Raw genomic sequence first — 16,283 nt, forward strand, 5'->3', positions numbered from 1 at the left:
TCTTGCTTCCAGAAAATATTACATTTTTCTGTTTCACAGAAAAAACTGTGAATTGTTTATAGAGAAGTCCACTTAAAGTCATTATCCACCAATATCACTACACACGTTTTTTTTTTTTTTTGTAGTTTGTAGCTATGTTAAGTAAATCGTTCTCCCAACTCCTCCCTTTCCTTCCTCCTCCTGTACCACGCATCCCCCCCCCTTCGGAATTCACTATCTAATTGAGGAACCACGATTCCTCACGTGAGAAGTTGATTTGTAGTTTGAACACGTGGCTCATTCAAAAAGCCGGAATATTAACCTGCTTTTTTGTTTTCGTTTTTGTTTGGAGGTGGCGCCAATCTTAACGTAGTGTGACAATTTAGCAGTTTTATGTGCTGAAGGGGTTTGGGGGGAGATAAAACTAATTTACCCCTTCCCCCAGCCCGCCATCCCGGTAAAAAGCTTACCCAAAACAGTCTTATTTCTTGCCAAGATTTTTTGTTGCCACTTTGTTATCACAGTATCCATTATTCCTTAAATACTATTGTGTTTGATTTTAGTAGTATTGTGTTTTGGCTTTCATTGTTACGATAAAGACTGGATAATTCTTGTCTGCTCTTAGAAAGAAGCAAAATCATGAATAAGCTATATATTGGCAATCTCGGAGAAAACGTGAGCCCTATGGAGTTGGAAAATCTTTTTAAAGACTGGAAAATCTCGTACACTGGCCAGTTTCTGGTGAAAACGGGGTATGCGTTCGTGGATTGTCCTGATGAGAGCTGGGCTATGAAGGCCATTGATACACTCTCAGGTAAGCGCCAGAAACCATATTTCTCACACCAAAATATTGATCAGCGCTTAAAGACGCCCCTAGTTTAACTAGCCGGAGGCCGATCCACTAAGGAAGCGCGAAGAGCTTGAGAGTGAGTGGGGACAGGCGGTAAAGTTAAAGTTCCTACCATTTGGCAATATGCGTTATGCATGTTTTTCTCCCACCTCTAGTTGAGCACCGGAATTTTCTTTCCAAAGTCCCAGAAAGGCAGTGTGCAGGCCGTAACGTACGCTGTCAGGTGAGAATGAATTATTTGTTTTTATTATGAGAGACTAGTCAGTTGGCAAGACTGTTTATTAATTGTATTTTTCTGTGGAATGAGGCGAAATAAAACGTGGTGCCTTTGCGTACACCCTTGGGGTCTGATGGTAAAAGTTAGGGCCCACTTCCCACATTATTGTAAACAATTGTCAAGTAATAGCAAAGCCACTTGGGAACTTGTAAAAGCGCTGCCTGCCTCTTGCTTTGTAGTGTAAACGTGACAACCAGTTTACAAGTGTACGGGAGCAAAACGAGGAAGAATAACAGTCTGTTGGAGAGAGTTATAGCGGTGACGCTGTCTCTCTTGTTACTTAGTTATTTTGTACTTCGTGAGTAATCACGCCCCCCCTTCTTAAGGAGGTGAGTTAATGCTCTTAAGGGTTAGTGTAGTGGCTCGAAGTTGGATATCGGGAAACCAAACCGTTATCAAGTTTGATGGTATTGACAGCTGTGTTTTTTTTTTATTGTCAGAATCTTGCAAACTTTGCCAAAAATTAGATGTTCATTTCAGTCAACTTTGCCAATAAGGGTGCAGTCAGGTGTATTCGCCTCGGGCATGTAGTGTGCGTCTGTCTCCAAAACGTTGTATCACAGAGCCTAGAATATTATAATTCAATTAATGTAACTGCTGATCTGCCATAGCTGTAGACAACACGTTTAAGAAAGATGCTGCTTTAAAAACGCCCACATGTTTACAACGGACTGTGATTGAAAATCGTACATATTAAAACAATATACATATTTCTACAGAATGTTCTCCAAGTGTTCTGTGAGTAGTAGTTTCTGATATTTTAACTGTCAACGTTCTGACTACATCCATCTTGTTCCTAATTCGGGGTTTTCCTCTCTGGTTATGCAGCAGTGACACTATCTGTCTTAATTATAAATGTAAGAATTCACACCGTTTGTAGTCGTGCCTGTTTGAGTACCCTAGTAACTGCCACCATCACAGTTCCTGCACCAATTTTTATTTTGCAGTTTCGATTTATCGAATAGTCTTTATGTGGTTTTAGCCTTAAAGTGAAAGTTAGACTTGTAGCCGTTTAATGCTAGCTAACATTTCATTTAATGTCAGTAATTATTTATATGCAGTGTTCTCTTAATTTGTGCACGGATGCTTAGACTGCAGGTTTTCATTGATGTATTGAGTTTAAGATATATATTTTTTTTTTATCCATTGGTCCAGATTGTTTAGCAGTGACACACTGCACATTTAATTACGTCAAAGTAATAGTGTGTGTATATAATACACCCACGTGTACGTGTGTGTGTGTGTATGTATGTATATATATATATATATATATATATATATATATATATATATATATATATATATATATATTGTGTGTGTGTAGGTATAATTTATATATGTATCTATCCAGTGTCTGTCCAATAAGTGTTTTACAACTGTAAATGCCTATTTATTTTGAATTGTTAGACATTTTACAACTGTATATGTTTGAATGGTGTTAGACATCTAATATGATTTATGCTTTATTATTGGAAGTTACTATGCCATGCTAGCATTTTGTCTGCACCAAGTTGTTTTTTAATATAACAGTATGGTCTGCATAGCTGCACCTTGTTCACTAATGTTATTCATGTAATTGTGTTGTGTGTAGACAGCTCATACTGGTGTCTATTTCTATATAATTGTGCTGTTACTGGTGGATAGAATCATATTAGACAACCTCGATAGTGCTGCTCGCTATATTTTTATCTGTGACTGCATAACTGTCTTGAAGTTTCTTCTAACTGATGTTTTTCCAATTGGCCCAGTATCTGCATATACTAGTAGTTAAAGACATTTTCCTGCATATACAGTAGCTATTTGCTCAGTTTTTGTTGTAATCTTTTCTAATATCTTTACCATCTCAAAGTGCTTACTCCTCTCTGTACTCTTTTTCTAGACCTAACACCACTCTTGTATTCAACTGTGGTACCACCTTTATCATTCTTATAAGAAAAGCGCAGTCCAGATCTGAACTGTCTGCTAAAGTTAACTTTGAGTGTGTTTACCTGTTTGAGCCAATATTCATTTCCCCCTGGAGAGCACTCTGCTTTGCCTTGTGAGCACCCCACACCACACAAACACACCTTCCACTTTCTCTCTTATTCCCTTCTGTTAGCAAATAGTATCCATAACTGATCAATACTGTGTTTGTTAATTTAAACTGAGACAACAGTAGCCTACTGATACAAGGTTATCCTGTTTTTCCACCTTTTGGCTCATTAGCAGCAGTACAAAGAACTGCCTGCTCACACCCTTGTTCTCCCCTTCCCTCTTCCCTGTTTATTACCTTAAGACAATCCCAAAGTTAATAAAAAAAAGTTACAACCACCCTTGTCACTATCATATGTTCATTTATCAGTTAACTCTGTTACCTGACATTTCCAGCCCCCTCATATGAGCAACTAACAGGGTCTCTACCCGCTTTGCTCCCCACCCTGCCCCCTATTCCCTCCCACCTTTATTACACTCACAAACCCCTCCCCTCTTTCCAGAAGCCAACCACAGCACTAACCCAACACTATCTCCTCCATCTTCCCACTATTGTCACACCTCCTCAACTAATATGTACAAGCATACCTTACCTATGCTCACTGCATGCACTCTCCTTGCATATCTTGCATCCTACCAAAGCTCCATCATTCCCCCCACTCAACCACTACCACTTTACTACTACTCACACCACCACTCATGTCTCGCCCTCAATCAGCTCATCTCCCACCAGCTCAGGAAACATCCCTATGCACCCCCCACATATTCTGCCAACTATATTACTCAAACATAAAGCATCCCTACAACTTAACACAGTAATCCTCCCACCATACCCATTACCCAAAGAGCACAATCATAAAGTTTCCCTTATAAACAAACACATTTAAAAACTGAGAACTAATAACCTCATGCATATCAAAACTAGCCCTAAGTGGAGATATTCACCCCAACCCTGGCCCTACTATCTCCAACCCCAATCCTCATAATCGGACTAGAAACCACAACTTCTCCCATACTACAGCCAGTAGAAAGCCAAGTGACTTCCTTCTGCATTAGAAGTATATCTAACAAAGTCTATGAACTTCATGCCACCATAGACTTGTACTTCCCAGATATAGTCATTCTGACAGAAACCTGGCTAAAACCTCACATTACCAGTGAGCAAATACTCCCTACAGGTTATGGCATACTAAGAGTAGACCGGCTAAACAAGAAAGGAGGCGGTGTAGCTATAATATTTAAACAGCATCTAACCATTCAGATCTTAAAATCATCAGCTCCACAAATAGGCAATAAAGAAATAAATATATACCAACCTCAAAATAAACCAAACCATCAACATAATTGGATACTACTTTCCACCTGGCCAAAACATTCCTCCACTAAACCTCCTCAGCTGATCTACCCACCATCTCCACCAAGAAACTATCATTTTAGGTGATTTTAATATTGACTGGCAATCCTGTTCTGGCAACCATCCAACCCATCATGTAAACCTTCATGGCTTCACCCGACTAGTCCAATCACCAGCCAGGGTAAATAAAAACTCCAGCAAGCACACTACCCTGGATTGGATACTAGTCGGTAAGAGCCCCCAGTCATATATAACAGGCTGCTTATCAGATGGCCTCAGTGATAACTTCCCCAACATTCCTACTCAAAAAATACCTATACCAAGCTAAACCTGTCATCTACCATCAAATATGTAAAAAAACTAAACTTTAACCCAGTCGCATTCATCTCATCCCTCAAAGAATGTAACTGGCATAGTCTAAAGTACCTCAGTCTTGATGACGCAGTTGAAGTTTTTAATACTACCTTCCTGAGCATCCTTAATTACCATGCCCCCATAAGACTTTCCAAAATCAAAGCACAACCCTCCCCATGGCTACAGAAAACCACTAAGTCAGAAATGAAAAACAGGGATAAAGCCTGGGAGCACTGGCGCAAAACCAAAACCCCTTCAACTAGACAAATTCTTAGAACTAAGCAATAGAGTCAAAAAGCTAATAAAACAGGACAAATTCCAGTACTACCAGTCTGCCCCAGACTCCTCCCAACACAGCCCCAAACAATTCTGGTACTCCATCCTCCACCCAGGTAAAGTCAGTACCCCTCCTCCTAACATCCCTCACTCCTCAGAAAATATTGCTACCTCGTTCAACACACTTCACACAAACCATACTATCGCAAGCTAAACAACACAACCCCCCTGCCCTCCAACCTACACCTTCAACTAGTAATCTCCCCACTGCCTTCTCTTTTTCTCCTGTACCTACCTCCAACATAAAAAAAACTCTTAACTAAACTTAAGCCCACCAAATTAGCAGCAGACAACCTCCCAAGTGAATACCTACAAACTGCAGCTGATGCTCTGGCCTACGCAGTATCCATCTTGATTAACCGATCTCTGTCAGAAAGTTACGTTCCCACACTGTGGAAAGTATCGCATATAATTCCCCTCCACAAAGGTGGACCCTCCACAGAACTAACCAATTACCGCCCCATAGCTATTCTCTCTCCACTCTACAAAATACTAGAGAGATGCATACACTCAGGTCTCAGACTACCTCCTTACTAACAACCTCGTTTCCAATACTCAGCATGGTTTCCGACCAAACCATAGCACCACCACTGCCTTGCTCTCCTTTACTAACACTATCCTTTAGCATAAAAACAATGGCTATCTCTCCTCTGCTACTTTCCTAGACCTATCTAAAGCATTTGACATGGTCCCACACAAACAACTTAATTCTGTCCTCAGTAACCTATCCTTCTCACAATCGGTCACCAACTGGTTTCAGAGTTGCCTGCCTGACCACCAACAATCTGTTGTATGGCAGAATGACATATCTCCCCAACTACCTGTCTCCATACGGGTTCCCCAAGGATCCATCCTTGGACCCCTAGTCTTCTCTGTTTTCACCTGCTCAACCCAGTCCCTACCCAAACTGCAAAAAGTCACACAGGAAGCCTTTTCCTCTGTTGAAACTTGGTTATCCGATGCCCAATTAATACTCAACCCAAACTAAACTAAACTACTCCTCTTCCAACCCACCAAACATACTCAAAACAACTCTCACTTTAAGATCACAGCAAAAGACAACACCACTATATACCCAATTGAACACACCAAATTGCTAGGAGTGTATCCACTCTCACTCTCCCACAAACTAGTAAATCATCCACTAAATGTCCCATCCCTCCAGAATCTACTCCAACCCTATCGCACCACCAGACCACTAAGATCCAGCAACAAAAATCACTTGCAGATCACCAAAGCCAATAACTCTGCTGGTGAAGCACTATTCTCTTGCACCATAGCCAAATTATGGAACTCCCTCCCACCCACAATTACCTCCGTACCATCATGCACCCACTTCAAAACTTTACTAAAAGCGCATCTAAAAACATGCTGGCTATGCCGTTGCAACTCCCACTCTAATATCACCCACCCCATCCAACCACTACCTTTCTTTCCACTCCACTAACTACCTTGATTATAGCAAGCCGAGATGCTCATAAGCCAGTACTTATTATACAGCAGGGACTTTTTGTAACATTTGTTAATGTCTGTTATGCACTTCACAGATTCTAGTTGTCTACTGATGTACTGTGTTCATCTGTAAATATGATGTAAGTAATTGCTATGTAAATTGTTAATCCCTATGTAATCCAATGTAACTGCTGTCTGTTTATTTTAACTGTGGAGCTTTTCTCCCTGGGCATCCGCTGAAAATGGGCCTACGTCCAGTCTGACACTCCTGGTCAACAAATAATGTATAATTTATATTGGCGAGCTCACTTTGCATTTAGCCACCGGGTTATGGGGCCCAGATTTTAAAGCTGCAAGTTAAAATGATAGTTGTACACCTCCAATGGCTAGAATATATATAATGTGCATTTTGAGGAAACTCTGGCGAAACTGTGATTCCATATGTGATGCTGTGTATTATATTTTTTATGTGATACTATGTATTATTTATGTAAACAAACCTGAGGAAAGCATTTTGTTTTACTTGCAGGTAAAGTGGAGCTGCATGGTAAACTCCTAGAGGTGGAACACTCTGTCCCCAAAAGACAAAGGTATATTTTGTTTTAAAAATTTACTGATAGGCAGGTGGGTGTGTGTGTGAGACAAATCTAGTACTGTATGTGGGATGGGGTAGAAATTGCAAAAAAAAAAATCTATATATATATATATATATATATATATATATGTGTGTGTGTGTGTATATGTGTGTGTGTATGTGTGTGTGTGTATATATATATATATATATATATATATATATATATATATATATAATGTGTGTGTGTGTAATGGTGCGTAAGAAAGTTGTACAGGTGTGTTACTGGCTGCAGCATTTTTGGCCACTTTGAGTCTTAAGTTGTTGATGGAGCTTTGAAAACTATAAATAGAAGGTTCTCAAATGATGCAAAAAGAAATGCTAAGGGGCTCATGGTGTCATAGTAACTAGACATTTAAAACTTTTAGAAGAAAATGTTTAATGTTGCTTGTTAACATGCTGAGTCTTTGTACAAAAATGAAAACTTGTGTTCTGATGTCTAGTTACATTGCAGTCCAGTAATTCGCACCTGGTTTGGATTCTGCATTTCTGCAAGGTAGTATTTGTAGGGTAGATGCCTACTTGTATAAGCAGACTGGTAGTGCCATGAGCTGTTATGGCATTTGTTTTGCCTCTCCTGTAGTTTGCTGTGGGGATTTTTTTTTAAATGCAGACAAATATTTAAAAAGTGATTATGATATGGAGGGGAGGTGCTGCTGACATTTCTGCACAGTGTTAGTGGGTGTTTTTTTTGTAATGCAACTTGTGGGGCATAATTTAAATAAAATGGGAGTCTGTTCTTGTGTAGGTGTGAGTACTGAAGTCTGTATGGCCAGAAGGATTAACTAGGCATTTGTGCAGAGTTTAGATTAGAGGATGTAAACACTGGTCTTCCCCTTGTTTTGTGAATCCAAGTGGTATTAATTTTATTTTTTTATTTATTTTTTTTGTATGCCTGTTTTGTTATGAACTTGGTGTTTTTCAGTTTGCAGATGCTATAAAAAATATTTGTATTGAATGCATACTATTTTGGTGGTTGCAATTGTTACAGAATAGTTGGTGTACATGTTAATGCTAACTGTGTAAAACTTATTTTAGGATGACCTGCTGGATTCATTTTCAGTAAGTGTGAGAGATGGAACTCATCTGCACACACAAGGAAAAAATGATGAAATTCTTGTTTACAGTGTTTTTTGCTAATTGCAGACCGATATTGTGCCCATATGGAAACCGAAATTAGACATTTGTAGCTCCCAATTTGTATGGGGGAAGAGGGAGCTGTAAGAAGTAGAGATGTTTTGTACTGTTTGTGTGAATGTAATTTTAGTGCATGTATGTATATATCTAGCAGTAGTGGACCTTCATTTGACTTTGTTCATTAATACAGTTCTGCACAGTATCCCTGCTTGTCAGGCTGTCAGTCATATGTTATGCTCTTCTGGAGAGACACGGCACATTTTTCTACGTTTGTCAACCATTTTGAGATGTTCAACCATTTTAAGATATGCATCCCAGAGAAAGTGTTCTGTTAACACGTAATTTGATGTCACTGGGATTGCCATGCTATTTTGTTTTTTCTTCCCCTTGTGGTCCATGTACATTGTTAAACTCTGAGGTTGGCCTGTGGGGGTGATCATTAAAATTCTGGTGGTACCTTTTGGTTGGAAGTTTTCATTTTTCTTAGAAATAACTGCTTGAAAATGATTTACCTTGTGCACTTTCAGAAATGTCTTAAATCAGTGTGCTTGTACACATTGTGTGACTAAGTTTGTCACTTGTGTAGTAAATCTAGACTTAAAAGTGGTAAGTTACTATCGATTTACATATTTTTAATACAGAAAAAAATGCTTTTAAAGTGATGCATCTTGGAGAGTGTCATTTTTATGGCAGCCTCTTTCAGTAAGCTAATCTGTTACAACCTCATCGTTTCTACATTTGAAATTGGTGCTGTGGCAGCAGTTTGTACATGTAGCAGATTTTCTGTGGTGGTCCATTTAAAATGGTTTGTGTGGGAGGTGGAGGATTTGTGGGCTGAAAATTTACATTTTGTGAGTGACTTTGTCTTTGCACTCCTTGTGAGCTGATTTCTGTGGAGCTTTTCGTGTTTCCTTCAAGAGGCCCACCCAGTTGCACAAATTCCAGTGTTTGGGCTTGTTATAAACTAATCAAACTTGTTTTGGTCAGATGAGTTGCCTATTGTGAATTGTGAATGTGTGAAGAGTGCTGTTTTTAACGCATGATTTTTTTAATGTGATTGTTCCAAGTACAGGTCTTGTTTCTTTATCTTTGAGCTTGTTTTTACTCTTTTTGTGAATCGTATGAATGAAACCAGACTGCTAAGGGCCTCCTTAGTTTCAATGAATTCTACAGTTATTTTCCATAATTTGGAGCGGGTAGGGCAGGACATTTTGCACTGAAAATTAAATTTAGAATCACTATATGTAATGTTCTACTTGGGGATATAATGATGTCCTCCTCACATAGAAGGTTGTGTCAGACTGGTTCTTCTGTTAAGTGAAATTGGGTCCAGCAGATCAGCTCATACAGGAGGTGGTGGTTGTTCAAAAGTGAAATTCTTGAGGTCAGCTGTCTCTGCATTCCAACCCCCCCCCCCATGTTCAGATTTGCAGCGGTGGGAGTGTCCACATCAGATGTGACCTTTGTACCTGCTGTGAAAGGCAGGTTGGGGATATGGTAAGGCCGAAGGCTTAGTGAAACATTAAGAACCATATGAATGGCTACATCTCTGGAAGAGGCTTGGTCGCGCTTTAATTTATAGGAAAGGAAACAGTCTTCTGGGAGGAGGGGCAAGAGTTGAATAAAATGTTAAGTTTCTTGGTTAAAATGTTACTTGTTGGCATTTGGTAGTAAATGTAGCAGAGAGGCTCTATTTTAATGCCTTATGCATTAAGTGATACCCTGCTGTGATTTAGCACTATATACTAATGTCGCATTTTTTATAAGTATGACTTGATGTGGGATGTTTGTTTTGGATGGTTGATTTTCATTAAAATCTATCTATAGGAGGCTTCTTGCCCCCCCCCCCCCCCAAAAAAAAAAAAAAAAAGCAGACTGCTTCCTGCAAAGATAGCCCGAGTTAAGTGCAAAAAAAAACTTGCTGAGTAATAGGCATGTTAGCTGAGTTGGGTAAAGTGCCTCCGGATTGTATAGTGTTGTCATGAACACTTAAAATTGTACATTTCTGATGGAAGTTTTTTTTTTTTAATTCGCTGTTCCAGCAAATCTTAATTGGTAAAACTGGCTTAGTGGTACCTTTTTAAGTACTGTAATGATGTTGGAATGCATCTTGTTTGACCTTTGGACCCATCCAGATGCTTGTTTGATTTCTGCTTGCAAGTTTAGCCTTGCACATTGTGCTGCATACTACAAATCAGCTAAGTGTAGTTGCTGTTAATGACTACGCGTTGGGAAGTGCCTAACTTTTTGGAGATGTTTTAGGCAGGAAGTGGAGTACGTTAGTGTATGCATTGACTTAATCTGCTAGGTATGCAAGTAAAACTGCTTGTCAGGTTGAACCCTTGCAATCCCTTATTCCAGTGTTTCATGTCACTTTTAACTGTGTACTGGAAAGCTTCTATACACTTGCAACCCCCCATCCCCAGTATAGAAAGCCCAATGAAATGCCCCCCCCCCCCGAGTTCAGTATGTAAAATGTCCGTAATGTCTATAGTGCATATTGTGTGTGTATATGGCAATAACACACTTGCATATTTTTTTCTTCTCGTGGTTGAATTCTAGGTCCTTTGAGACTAGCATTCTGTCCCATTTATAATTTTCAGTTGTCAACATACTAAATGTGTGCCTGAAAAGTACAGTAGATTGCCACCCTTTTTTAAAGAAAAATTTGGTGGGTGAATTCAAATTTGTCTTAGTGTGACTAGAGGGGAGTGGGCTAATTGTGTCTGAATTTAATTTGTATAACTATTGGTGCATTGGATCTGTTTGGTGATCCTTTTTTAGGATGAGCTACAAGACTAAATTGCTGGTGTTTGACCCAGTTTGACCCTAAAAAGTTTCAGAATTTTGATCTGTGGTGTGGCAAATGCATATGCTTCCTTTACTGTAGGATGCTTAACCAAGATGGATGGTATGATATCTAGCACAAGCAGTGTATTAAATCGTGTTGATTTTGACTAAATCGGATTGCTTGCTTGACTGGCGTAATACCCCTTTACTTCAGCTCCAACCCCATGAGGGTACTTCTGGAATTGTGCATACTTTGGAATACCCTACTTTTAACTTGCTTCACTAGGGAGAATAAGCTGTACTGGAGTAAAAATTAGTGCTGCAAAAATTTCGTTTTATGATTTGTTCATTCTAAATTGCAGCTCATGCTCTGTACTACATAAAGCAAAATTCTCAGATTCTGATTGGGTGGGTCAGTTGGCCTACCTGCTTTGCCTACTTCTGTTTAATTTGTATGTCCTGTGTTACTGACCATTTCATTTCCCTCTCAACCAGTTCCTTTGCACCTCCCCTGTGCCGACGCAGTGGTGTTTGATCGTTCTTCTTTCCAGCATGATGCACTCTAGTTGAACTGCTATTATTATTGCAGCTATTGGGCAGAACCTTTACAAATATGGCATTCATAGCGCGTTTGCTTTGTGTACGGTTACAAAATAGCTCTGATTGCTACGAATGTTACATAATTTGTATTTACATAGTTTGTGTTTTCCTTTGTTAGTGAGAAGACTAGAGCACTTCCCATCAAGATGTTTTAAGAACTATCCATACTATATCTTTAACTTGCTGCTTGTGTATTAAGTGGAAAAGATGTGAGGTAAAACGGAGTTACCCAGTTATTTATCATAAGCAAATTAGTTTTTAATGGACTGGTACAGATGTGGTAATTGCTTCACTCTACTTGTACACGTATGTGTGTGTGTATGTGTGTGTGTGTGTATATATATATATATATATATATATATATATATATATATATATATATATATATATATATATATAAAATTTCTTTTTCTTTTTTTTTTTAAGCATGGTATGTGGAAAGATCTTTCTGACACTGAACGGTACCTTTCATTCCACCTTCATAAATCTAAATAATCTTCAACATGTTAGCAATGCTGGGAACCCAAAATTGTACTAAAAAGTTGAGAAAATAAAGTAGGTTAGAAATGTGCTTCCAAACAATTGTTGGATTCTACATGCGAGTTGGAGGGGGATAGGAGTATAAAATTTGTGATGGACCTTTTGTGTCTAACCGGGAAAAGCCGAAAGACACAAACAGTATGCCTTGTATTGCCTTTAGACGTTTTGTAGAGAAGATGCATGAATTAGACTGCAGAGACACTATCTAGGGGGTGTGGCAAAAAGGATATGTAATATGTAACAATCATGATTTGTTGCAAGCTGAAAGTGTTGGTGAGTCTTTGGATTCATTGTAGCACTTGCAATACATGGACTGACTTAACTGCAGTGCTGTCATCTGTACAATAAATAACTGAACACTAAAAATCTTCTGTTAGTAAGAGGATTGCTTCTTTACATGGGATTGTGGTTTGGTATTGAACTAGGTTATAAAGATGAATTGTAAAGGAATCTTTGGAGATTAGTCTGAATAAAAAGAAATTACTTAAATGTAGATGAATGGAATGTAAACTTCTTGATGGAAATATTTAAGATTTAATAATGTTTTATGTAGACGTTTACTAAAAGCAGGTAGTACTCTAATGGTAATGTGTTGTCTTGACCCAACTGCAGTATTGTCATTGGAATTAAATTCCAAGAAAATTCTATAAATTTTCCAAGGTGAATATTTGAGCATGGCTGAAGTGGGGAAATTACAATAAACTTGGTTAATCACCTTAGCTTAAATAAACTTTGCCTCTGTTACCAGCCCCCTGACTAACCCACCTCTCCATAATTCTCACTTCTTTTTCTCCTACAGTATAATAATTCTCACTTCTTCCTACAATACAATAGTTCTTACGTCTTTTTCTCTCCAAGTAATCAGTATTATTGTATACTCGCTGTACATTATGTATTCTTTTTTTTCTGTGTACTAGCAAATGTCTTTTTTTTTTTTTTTTTGTATTCCTAACTATGGAGCTTTTCTCCCCTGGTCTCCACTGAAAAAGGGACTTGGCCCAGATGGACCAACCCGGTCAACAAATGTTAAATAAATAAAATTGAAAGGTGAAGCTTGAATACCCATGCAAGGAAAAGGCACCTGCTTGACTAAAACTATTAAGGCTACCCCAGTGGGCCAGCAACTAAGCTCAAACACAATTACAAGTGTTGTATCCAATTATTGTACTTTGTTAAATTTTATTGCAGTTGTTTTGGTATTTTTTATTTTCTGCCAACTAGTGTAAAGTTTCTATAGATTTCAGCTGTCTGGTGACCAGTTGCTTGCCCCTCACTGAAAATTCAGTAAATGTTTGACCATGTGTAGTAGACTTTACACACAAAAAATTGAAGGATTGCACAAGTGCCACTCCATGAGATTTGTACATATCTGCAGCTGACCATCTGCCACTAGCTCTTGTTCACTGAGCCTACCAGACCCAACTGGGTCATCTGTTGCTCTTGACCTGACCTATGTCCACGGTTGGTAAGGAGAATGAGTGCGGTGTCGCACTGCTGTTGGGATTGTGCCACAAGGCCTGCTTCCCTGTGGCAGCTGTACAAGCACAGTAAAAGCTGCATTCAGGAGTCAATGTTCACTTTGGTGCATGCTCACCCCCCCCCCCCAACCAGCCAGTATGTCACTTGCAGCATGGAGCTCACCAAGCTTGTGATGCTGCTGTTGCAGTGTTTGGCTGCCATTGTGGCCCCAGGATGGGCAAGCTGGTATCAGCTGCTTACTCCCATCCTCTTTCCAGTGCTGTGCTGATCTGGGCCTTAGTAAGAAATTTGGCATCTACTCAAGAGGGCTTACAATACACCCTGTAAGATCTGCATGGGCCTGAATGACTATCTTCAAAATTTCCCTTGCAACTAGCCAGCATTTTAGTTTTAGCACTCCAATCTGTTTCTTTGAGCTCAGCACTTGTTCAGAACTCATTGTAAGCACTAAAGTTACAAATTACTACAGCACTCAACTTTCCTCACTTGTCTAGAGGAAAACAGTTTTTAGTACTTAATAAATAAGCACCTATTCAGGCATGTCTAAAGGTCAACTCCCGGTGTTTTCTCCTGTCTACCTGATGACTCTGGGCATCTTGGGACAATGCAGCAATTGCCTCATGTACACAGACAGCCCTCTCCTTCTACCACCCAACACTACAACCTGTGAGAGATGCACTTAATATAGCCAAACTGGAAGCAAAGCTCTCTTCACCAAAGACTGGCCTAGACAGTCAAGAGGAGAAGGTAAACACTTGCACCGCACCACACTCCTCATAGTCCCTCAAAACCTACACCACCAAAACGCACAAACACACACCTACATTCGTGGAGGCTCTGTACAAATCTGCCCAAACAGAGGCCTCCAAAGCAGAAATGCAAGCAACCTCCACCCCCCCCAACACAACCCAAATGACACATAGCCCACATACTCAGTGTGCCACTCAACTACAGCCCATAAGGCATAACATACCCAACACTCTTGTCATAGGTGACTCTGTAGTCAGGCACACTGATGATCCACTCACCAGGCTAAACAAGGAAAAAGTTACTGTCAGCTGCCTGTCGGGTGCCAGGATCTGCCACATAACGCACGCACTCAGGTCACTCCAAGTACAAATATGACTCTGTTATTGTCCATGTTGGTGTGAAAGACCTGAGACTTACCTCCCTGGACTACATGAAAAGAGACCTGGAGGAGCTCTCCGATCTTGTAGCCCAGGCAGGTATGACCCTAGCCCTGAGTAGCATCCTGCCATCACCCAGAATGATACCACAGTAAAAGGACAACAATTGGCTAAGCTTCTGGTGTCATTCTAAGGGAATCCAGTATCTGTCTGCCTGGGATGACATGATTGACAAACCATGCTGCTTTGCCAGATATGGCCTGCACCTGTCGACCTTGGGATTCTGGATATTGGCAAAGGCTCTTGCCACCCCTATAGTGCCTATTTTAGGCAAGGTTCAAATGACAAATTCTCCACCGTAACTGGTACAAGCAAGCAAAATCTGAGGGTAATGCTGCTCCAGGTCATTAGTTGGGAGGGTGGCCTAATGGTTAAGGTGTTTGCCTTACAAACACAAGGTGTAGGGTTTGAATCTTACAAGGGATAATTGGCTAGGCTTAAAATGGCTCGCAAGGGCAGTTAGCCTAGTACTAACCTATGAACCAATGCTAGAAGTATAAACCTCAAAATGCACTCACTCGAGGCACTCCTTAAAATGGGGAACATTGACATCTGTGCAGTGACGGAGACCTGGTTCAAAGCTCCAGAGAGCACCCCTGCATTACCAGGCTATAATTCATAACACAACTTTCGTCGTCCAAACCTGGACCGAAACACTCAAGGTGGAGGCGTGTCCATATTCATTAAGGATATCCACACCTCCAAGGTAGTTGCTCAGCAAAATGCATCTGAGATTATCAAAGTTCAACTAACTCTGGGCAAAACCGCAATCCAGATTGTAGCTTGCTACAGACCCCCCACCATGCCCCAGGATTCCCACTCTTTTCTTGTACACTGGAAAATATTAAGGTACAACCCAACACTCTAATAATGGGGGATTTCAACTTGCCCTACCATTAACTGGGAAAACTACTCGTGTACCAACTCTCTTGCTCAACGTTTTCTGGAAATCTTCCATTCCAGTGCCTTGGATCAAATTATCCACACTCCCACCAGGGGCAGCAGTATCTTAGACCTGGTCATCACCAACATGGGTGACTGGTGTTCCACACCAGAGGTCAGCTCCTTGGTCAGATCTGACCACAGGCTAATCACCCTAGACATCCACATCCCGCTCCCACCCCCATTAGGAAAACAACTGTAAAAAAAATTCTCCAAAGCCAACTTCACACTTAAGACAGAAGTGGCAAACTTCATGGCACCCATGCAGATGGACAGTAGAGGTACGACTGCTGAATCCTACACAAATGCACTTTATAAGCACTTGCACAAGTGCATGGATCATGCTGTCCCTAACAGAACCAAGATGCTATCCTCCAAAAAAAGGAAGCCAATCTGGTGGCCAT

At 40.1% G+C, this 16,283-nt stretch overlaps 1 protein-coding gene across 1 annotated transcript in view; it reads left to right on the top strand.

Moving 5' to 3' along the window:
* The first annotated feature begins 247 nt into the window (after nucleotides 1–247).
* The window catches only part of IGF2BP3 (insulin like growth factor 2 mRNA binding protein 3), a 1,266,240-nt gene continuing 1,250,204 nt past the window's right edge, over nucleotides 248–16,283 (top strand). Inside the window, exons 1-2 of the mRNA XM_044064618.1 lie at nucleotides 248–793; nucleotides 7,103–7,163. Of these exons, the coding sequence (XP_043920553.1) occupies nucleotides 619–793; nucleotides 7,103–7,163 (236 nt within the window). The 5' untranslated portion in view covers nucleotides 248–618. The remainder of the gene's footprint in view (nucleotides 794–7,102; nucleotides 7,164–16,283) is intronic.

The sequence above is a fragment of the Protopterus annectens genome, chromosome 3.part0 (genome assembly GCF_019279795.1).
Source record: "Protopterus annectens isolate FY-2018-M chromosome 3.part0, PAN1.0, whole genome shotgun sequence".
Taxonomy (NCBI): Eukaryota; Metazoa; Chordata; order Ceratodontiformes; family Protopteridae; genus Protopterus; species Protopterus annectens.